Source organism: Apteryx rowi, unplaced genomic scaffold, assembly GCF_003343035.1.
Source record: "Apteryx rowi isolate R43461 unplaced genomic scaffold, aptRow1 scaffold_738, whole genome shotgun sequence".
NCBI lineage: Eukaryota > Metazoa > Chordata > Aves > Apterygiformes > Apterygidae > Apteryx > Apteryx rowi.
Genome location: NW_020451025.1, coordinates 390,700 through 400,208, shown reverse-complemented (window position 1 = coordinate 400,208; position 9,509 = coordinate 390,700). Strand labels below are relative to the sequence as shown.

Below are 9,509 nucleotides of genomic sequence, written 5' to 3'. Positions count from 1 at the left end.
GCAGCAGCCACTCCTAGCTGGAGCTTTTCCCACRAGCTTTTCCCAGGAGAAGTCAAGGCCTCCTGCAGTTGTCCTTGCCTAGCTTCCCCTTTCCTGTTCACAGCGATCACCTTCTAGGTCCTCGGGGGWCCTCAGAAAGCCCACAACTTCCACARGATCCTCWAGTTCTAGTCAGAGCCCAACCACTGCTGCGCAAACTGCTGCGTCTGTTCGCTGCCTCTGTTAGCTGCGCTCTCAGTGGAGATCTAGTCGGTACAGTCAGCTCTACATCTGGAAAGTGATCCAGCTCATGCTAATGTAGATACTTAGTGGTTGGTCAACCAAAATGCCCTTGAGGCTCTACGGTCTACATTGATTTGACCTCCACTGACTATAASTGGAACTTAGACATCTGGCTTTAACATAGACACCTAGGCGTAGACACAAGTTTAGCTGAGTCTCATCTTCTGAGACATGTTTCTAATAATGACAGAAAAGTACTTAACCACTAGGCTTCAGTACTTAACCTTTAGGCTTTAGCTTATAAGTTAGTCTGTGCTAGACGTCCATTACCAATGAAGACTGGGACAAGGCTAACTAAAATACACTACTGTACAATACAGGTAACATTAAATTACAAAGACCAATGCCATTCATAGTGTTCTTGAAAAATATTTAATGCATTTTTAAACAGACTTGCAACTATCCCCCGCCCCCTTTTCCTCAATTCCTCCACAATTTCCTTTTAAATCAACAAACCCACCATCAACAGGATACTCATTTATAGAAAGTGTTGTGCTTTGCTTCTGTCAGCAGCACAGAGAAGAATCGCCAGTATGGTTTATTTTCACTTTACCTATTTTATTATATTTTGCTGGCATATAACTCTATCCCAGTATTAGGTTAAGTTAATTATATACAGTGACAACACAGACATAACTTTGTATTTCCAAGGGCCATGTTACTACTCCACCATACAAGTGATTGTCTCTTTAGCCTTCCCTTTCTGAAACATCTCGCATAAGATGGAAAAAAGAAAATGCTAAAAGCTAAACTCCATAAAACATTCAGATTTTCCTCGGATAATGGTATCAGGCTGTGGCAGACATACAAGTACGTCAGATGCAGTTCAGGTTCCATCAGGTTGTCATGGGTGGTAACTGGAATTTTAGGGGGAAAAGCCAAAGCCAAAAATCCCCAGGGCCACCGAATCCTTTACACCCTTCAGACAGGAATGTGAGGAAGCAGATAAGCAGTTGTGCATTCTGACAGACACAACTGTTTACAAAATTCTCCATTTGCATGCTTTAAGTATGTGTACATCTATATTTGTACCTATACTAATAACATAGAAAGTCTAGCTTTCTCTTAAGGTTTATAACAGGTAGACACATTTAATTCAGAAAAACAGAAATAGACACAGCATCACTTAGAGGAACAAGGTGAAAAGCATAAGACTGTTTTTTTATTCTTACCCAGAAAAATCAGCAGAATACTGTCCATAATCAAAGATGTAGACTCTAGTAATTTGGCACACAGTGAGGTATCCCAAAGCAAAAACAAAGCAGTACCTGAAAGAAAGAGGGGAAAAATTTGCTTTTCAATTAAAAAACATTAACATTTTCTCCACTAAGTAAACTATTGTTTTAAGAAAATTTTAGTTTTCATTTATTTCCAGTAGTTGTTTTATAATTTGAGTTTGTAAATATACCTTCACCCTGAACTTTGCATTTCTTTTTAGTGTACAGAACTTAGAAATTCTATTATCATTATTCATAATATACATTCATACAAATAAAGATAGAATTTATAATTTCAAGTGCTACTGTGAAAAAACAGAAGTCCTATGAAAAGAAGATGAATCTGTCGCACTTTTCATTCAAAGTTAATTTTTGTCTATGAGTGCACAAATTAGACAAATTATATATTGAACATCTTCTCCATTGAGTGTACGGATTCCATACATTCCAACTTCAGCACCACAAATCCCACTGCAGCTGTTTGCAGGGAGGATTGGAAAAGGCAATTAATTTTCAAATACACACATTAGAACATTTCCGAATGAAAAATGAACAGCATGCCTTTATGCCTCTTATTAAAGCTGAGCCTCAGAAAACATACAAAAAGTACAGATAAAAATAACCTCACAGGAATATTATGTCTCATTTCACATATCTTTTTTCCAGTTCATTTTTTCCTCTTATTAAGAAGTACAATAGAATACCAGTGAGAATTAATCTGTCAATATACCCCCAAAACCTGCTAGATCATTTGCTGTCAAGAAAGATGGTAAATGCCAGAAGGAACTTATATTTTAACTAAGCCTTTAAAACATTCAGAACCCACATGGGGGTAGGGGGGGGATCAGAATTAGAACTGTACTTAGTTGAAATACTGAGCAACACTAAAGGAAGAGTTTAGAGCACCCTTTTCCTTTGTTTTCCAAACAAATATTTTTGTTAAAAGTATTTACATAATGAATTCTAAAATTTTAGAAATTATTCTCCAATCTGAAAGTGGTAACTATTTTTGTTACATAGAACACTTGCAGTTTAACCTTAAATAATCAAGAATTGTGCTGGATATAAACTAAATGTTTTAAAACTTTCAGCCTTCAAATTACAGAACCATTTTTCATCTTATGTAACATATATTGGTAGCTACATTAAACCTCTCATTATTTAAAAACAGAATGCTGGCTGAGAAAGAGCTGTAACATCCATAGGTTATTCCAGTGCTTTGTGTGTGTGTATATATATATGTTTTATATATGTATACACACACACACACACACTCTGACTGGCCAGCCAGGTCAGTCCCAGACTAGCCACAACATACACTAGCCAGGCATGCTGACCAGTAGGCTCAGAAAGCAAGCAGACAAGCAGTCACACTGATTAATTCACATAACCAGAGGGTACGTGGGATGCATTTTGCTTTGATTTTCACTTTTGGGGGACTCATCATCTTTAGTTATAAAATATTTGGTCAAATACCTACCGTACCTAACTATTTGCACTACATTCAGCAAAAAAAAGAACTGTAACCTTGACAATGGTACCTTTTGGGGGATACCATAACACAGTATTTGCTACGTTAGGCTCTTCCTACACAGTGGAAGGACTGTTCTGCTGGAAGAAAGTTAAATAAAGCAATCAACACAATGCTGCTCTTTTCCCCCAGCCAGTAAGCACATAGTACAGGTTTAGCACCAAAACAAAGGTTTCATGTCCAGCTAAGATCCCTTCCTTCCATTACATAAGGAGACAGTACAAACTTTTCTTTTTAACATGTATACCTATTCAGTTTCAGAAGGCAGATCTGAGCACCATGGGATACTAAACCACTTTGATTTTTTAGAAAATGTGACAGAATAGCCTCAGCTATTCCCATGCCATTGTTCCAGCCTTGTGCTAAAAGCTATTGCCTGCTTTTTTTATTGCTTGTGCCAATGTAGAAATCACTGAAACACAAATTCTTGTCTCTAGGGTCAGAACTGAGTTCTTATAAAAAATGCAGTTATATGAATAGTTTTAATTCTAATGGGCATAATTAGTTTTTCATGGTTCAGGCAGTAAAACAATCTTCAACTCTATCCATTTACTACATACAATATTCGTTTGCAAATCCTCACAGGGAAAAAGCATACATCAAAAAGTGTCAATCTAAACATCTAATTCCATAATCATCAAGTACAAGCCAATAAAAATACTGGTTAGAATTAGCTTAGTCTTGACTCTCTAACATTTCACAAGGTAAGTTAGCTTGCCCCAGCTTGCTGTGGTTACACCAGGAAAGACTGCTTATTCAAACAGTTCATGTTCAAACTATGGATACAGTATTGACATAACAACTGAATTACTTAGAACACAGAGCAGTTTTGGACATAGACAATCAGTAACAGACTTGAGAGTGTGGCCTTGCTCAAGTCACCACCCTCTCTATATTTCAAGAAACCAGCCTCTAAAATGAGTGCAATATTAATCCTTGCAAGTCATCTGGCAGTCTTCTGATCCATCCACTATTTTGTCACTTCTGATGATTTCTTCAATGAATTTTCAATCTTTAAATACACACACGACAAAACCAGACTGCTTATTAGCCCATTGCACAAAAACAAGCGTTTATACTATGACGCTTCACTGCTAGCCATTTTAAAGTAAATTTAACAATTGGACAGAGTTCTCAAACATTTAGATGCAACAGCAATCCTACATAACATATAGGTCTACATGTAGTCTCCAAAGCAATTCATTTGGCTAGTCAGTCAGCACATGCTGTGGGTAACTGGGAGCTACCTAACCATCAGCATGCAGCCTGGCCACATATTAGGCTCATAGCTCTGGACTAACTACAGTATATGACAAGTTTTGCTCAGCCAGTGGGGAAAAAGATATCAAGGTCCATAGGTTTCCTGTATACACCCAGACACGTTAAAACCATGGAGCATGAAGCTTCATTAGCTCTACCATTCACAGAACCATTTGTGATTTCTGGAATAGCTAGTACTGTTCATTACAGACTTGCTGTACTCACTATCACTTGCCTAAAGTATTTTGGTGTTTTGCTACATAATGGCAATGTAGTAGCTTGGTAAAATAAATCTCAAAGTTAAATTAAACAATCATTCCATTTATAGCTACAGGCAATATTCAACAGAATGCCACATTAATACATGACAAATGCAACCACAGAAGTTCTTGTCAAAAATATATATCCAAAGTGTGGTATTTTCAGCATGATCTCAAAGTTTTCATTCTCTCTCTTTCTCACCTCTCCTTCTGCTCCCTCCAGACCTGAAATGTCTCAAGGATAAGGAGGTTGGCTCCAAGCTCCCTTACAGAGGATAAGCCTCCGCTAGAAATAAAGAGGGGGGAGGCAGGAGAGAGAAATTGCTTTTGTTTCTTCCCCAAGAGGGAAGGAATATGTTATTCATCTCGTTCTTCCTGCAAGTCCAGAGGAACACGGAAGCAAGGAGGATGGGAATAGAAAAATTTGTTTTATCCATAGGACTCAGAGTTGAGGGCTGCATTTGATTCTGTCTAAAAATCATGACAGACATATTCCTAGAAAGTTGCATTATGATGAATTATGGTATTGGAATAAAGAGGCTGACTACAAAAACATTCTTACCCAAACTATCACGTTACTTTTGCCTTTGGAAAGAAACACTGTTAGCAAACAGATTTTAATATTAAACTGAAATGTTACATGAGAGATCAACCAAGTTCTCTGTCATCTGAAAAACCACAGTATGTAATATCAACCCTTATTTCTGCRATCACTTGAAAGCATAATAGCAAACAATGCAGATAAGAGCACCAAACCTGATCTTTATTTTTAAAAAGGCTGCTGTCTATTAGTATATAGCAGTTAAAATCATACACAAAGAAGAAAGCATAACAGCTTCACAACATGAAATATTTAAGGGCAGAGTTTTCCGACTTTGGAATCTGTCTTACAAAACCCATTTGAAGGAAGGAAATTTTTTCAACTGTCCCACAAAGACGAGTRGTCATAATTCAGAAATAAAGCATCTGCTAAATTCCACAAACCTCCTATTTTAGCACTGTGAACTTTTATTTTTATTTGTTCACCCATTTTTCTATGCACAATATTTTTCTATCTATACGGTATTTATCCCAGCATCACAGCATGCAAGTGATTTCATCCTTCCCATTTGTCCCATGTCATATACAAGTAGCATTCTCTCAGACGGCAGAAACTTGCCTACCACCTTTATTTTTGCCAGCTAGCAGAAAGCCACAGAGTACATAGCTGAAAAATATTCTCCTTCTAGGACTACAGTGTATCAGCCAGACAAAAACACAGAAATTCTATGGAATATTTTTAAGGAAATAAAGATGTTATTACAGAACATTCTGACAATAATAGAACAATGTATAAGAAAGTACTATTTTAAACAGAGCTCTACTAGCCATAATGGTTTAGCAACCCTAAACTAGAATTGCTAAACACAAAGTACTTTGTGTAACTAAATCATTTTAGTGGACCACGAAGCGTCAGGCAAAACCTATGGCAAGTACAACACAACCAGTTCTCTGCTGGCAAAACCACAATGAGGTCAATCATTAAACAGCCGTAACTCAGCGCTTGGCAAGTATCATCCCGGATGAAGATAAGAGCGAGCTGTTATGTTCATTCACCCACTCACCACCCTGCCCCGGCTACCCATCCCCCTTCGCACCCCGCTCCCACCCCCACGGGTCCCAGCTGCTGCTCTTTCCTGGCCRAGGACCAGGAGAGATTCCCAGCTGCCACAGCACCCCGGGCCCCGCTGCTCCCCCCACATCCTCGTCTCGAGACGACACCTGAGACGGCGAAACCGTGCGACCGCCACAGTGCTGGGAGCGAGGGGGAAGCTTTGCTCCGTCAGGAGATGATGCCAGCTGGGGGTTGYGCTCCGCCAGTCAGAAGACGTTTCCTGCGCGCGTTAAGGATGGCAGCAGCTGGGAAGCAAATGGCGCACGGCTTGCTGAGGTGGTGGATCTGCAGCCCAAACAAGTGCGCAGAGAAGCTGGCAGACTAATAAGCAGCCCAAATCCTGCAAGGTGCAGCATGCAGGATGAAAGGCTGCAGAAATCAGATTCAGTTACAAGAGTGGAATATTTGAATGATTATATGATGTCAAAGAAGAACTAGGAATTCATGTTAATAGTTTAGCACACCCGGAGCAGTTGAATTTCCTTTAAACTGTTTATCAAGACAAAATACCTTTTTACAGAGATACTTAGAGTGGATGATGGAGCTGTATTTCCACCCTACCTCTTGCTTCTCCTTCAGAAAGCAATCAAACAATTCTGATTTCAACTGGCTGCTGAGTAACATCTCACCTCCCAACTGCAGCCCCCACAGCTGGGCCGACCRGCACAAAATCCCAGCATCCTATTTCCTCCCTAGCTAATTATGTTGTCTTTGTGATCAGACACATTCCTCAAAAAGCACAGTGTTTGAAATAAAAGCTTTTCTGAGGAATCTGATTTACTTAAAACATAGCTTAAATGAAATGCCTGCTTTGCTCAAACACTTAACATCCCTTTAACGTGGAAAGACCTATCCCTTCAAAGGATTTATTGTTTCTGTTTGGTTTTCTCATCCCTCCCACACCCTCCCAGCAAAGTTAAATCACCACAATTGCACAATAGTTTTGTATCATCAACATCCTTTAATTAACTCATGGCAGTGTGCATAACATTCACATAATGCATCAACTTTGCCTTTGTCACAGTATGTGTCATATGCTCATGCAGAATCATACCTAGAAAGTCATCTGCCTCGTTCTCCCAGCCAGGAAAAAACCTGTCAGTAACTCTGCTTGCCTTGCTAGACGGTGACAGTGACGCCTGGCACAGGTTACTCCTAAACACTGGAGTAGCAGCTTCCATTTTCATGCAGATTTCCTTTCTTCCACAGGAAAGAAAACCTATCACCTATCTCCAAGTGTGAATTTGAGATACTCCACAAAAAGACAGACATGGAGTAGAAACGGCATGGCAAGACACCAGTCCTCAGGAAAAGTGAGCTTTAGACATAATGGCTATTTGTGGCATACAGTAGTCCTCCTGTTCCAAGAAATAAGGAAATACTTCAGACTGACTGTTAGGAAGAATCAATAAATGGAGATTGTTACATGCAAATATACAAGGAACACTATGAAAAAAAATCTTGCATTAATTTTGGATTGTTTTTCCTCTCTCCCAGTTAACAATGGAAAACTGAAACTGAAAATTAATTATTCTATGACAATCCAAGTCATGGCACAGTCACTCACACTGTCATACATTGGCCCCAAGCAACATTAATGATTCAAAGCTGCATTCAACATCTCTAAGTTAGACAGTAACTATGTGTTTCCACATCATGCATTTTTCAATTTTGACTTACTTGGATATTGGCCTGATCTTCATGCCATCTCCATATACTTTTGAACTTAGCTGCACTTTCAGCTTATACTAGCTGCTTGCACTCAGCTTCATAACCTCCCCATTCTTCAGAAGAGACATATACAGAACAACTTGTGTTAGTGACCTTCCAGTGCCCTTCAAAACCTCCCCTCTACATGCTTAGAGCAACCAGACTGTCTCACAATTAACTAAAAAAATATAGCTAGAATGGCTCAGATTATTCCAGCCAAAAGAATCGCACAACCTGTCCCTAACAACACAATGTATAAAGCCAACCAGTAGAAACTTTTCGGTAGATATTATCACAATGTATGCTAATGGAAGCTGTATTTCTGTACAAATGTAGTTTTAGTGTCAATACCAGGACAGATAAGGAATGTCAGGTCATGTCACCAATTATTCTTTGAGATATGAAATAAAAAAACCCCACACAGATCAGTCACCCATATGCACACACATATTAGTGCCATTTTCCTACCACTCCTAATCAGGTTTTTCCACTACCTTGTTGAATTTTCCTTTCTCTTCTATTTCCTAAAACTCACTACAGACTTCATCTTCTAATTCATTGCATTTGTATAATTTAGTGAGAAAAGTCACTTAAAATTCTCTGAAGGAAAACCAAAAACAACCCCCCCAAAAAAGTGAATCTTACTTTATCAATTTCTTATTCCCAGGATTCAATTACTTTTCATACTCCAAGTATCTCAAAAGTTCTCCCTGCTACTGGTTTATTCAGTTTTCTACAAGTATTGATATGACCAAATATCATGAGCCATTCTTCATGCAAGCTAAGACTAGTTCTTTTCTTGTCAAACAGATAGTGTCCAAGGTGATAATTAGTGACAGACAGTGACCTACTCACTCCAGAAACTTTTGCAACACTGATATAGCATTGACATCATCTTTTGCTGCTAGTTGGACTTCCTGGAGACTGCAAATCACATATAGGGAAAGTATCTGGCAATCGTTCCAACAGAAAGTCTCCTTTGTGAAAACTGTCACTATTTAAAAGCTTTCCTTTATCTACAGGTAACAAAAAAGTCGCATGAAAATTCCAAAAAGACATTTATGAACCTGAATTACAGAAGCTGAACTACAGAAAAAGGCAGACTGAGAACAAAGTCCACTTTGGTTTGTATTTTTCATGACCAGCATTATTCTTAAGAAAGGAAATGTGCTGAAATCTCTTTTCTTTTTAAATCATAATTGTAAACAATATCCAGTAAAAAACTTTGCATTTATACTATTGCAAGAAATTATTAAAAAACAAATTCATTAAACTCAGAATAACAGCTGAAATAAAATAGTTAATTCCCATACATTCATAGTGAGAAATGTGTTATGTATATAAACAGATTACTATTATTTTGGTGGCAAAGGTCCTGCTGAATATTAGCTAGTTCACCACCACACCACTCTGCAGCCAAACAGAAAGAACAGCAGAACATAGCCTTAAAAGCCTGGAAGCATCACAGACTTACTGTATGATCACAAACAGGTGACTTAACCCAAGATCCACAAGTCAGTGTTCCTATTTATAGAGCCCCTATTTAGACATTCAAATTCCCATTGTATAAATCCACAGAACCTTAATATTTAGGA

At 38.4% G+C, this 9,509-nt stretch overlaps 1 protein-coding gene across 1 annotated transcript in view; it reads right to left on the bottom strand.

Annotated features, from left to right (window-relative positions):
• Window positions 1-1,454: 1,454 nt before the first annotated feature.
• Window positions 1,455-9,509, bottom strand: part of LOC112976502 (membrane-bound O-acyltransferase domain-containing protein 2-like) — a gene marked incomplete at its 3' end in the record, with an annotated part of 40,546 nt that continues 32,491 nt past the window's right edge. Inside the window, exon 4 of the mRNA XM_026087830.1 lies at window positions 1,455-1,550. Within this exon, the coding sequence (XP_025943615.1) occupies window positions 1,455-1,550 (96 nt within the window). The remainder of the gene's footprint in view (window positions 1,551-9,509) is intronic.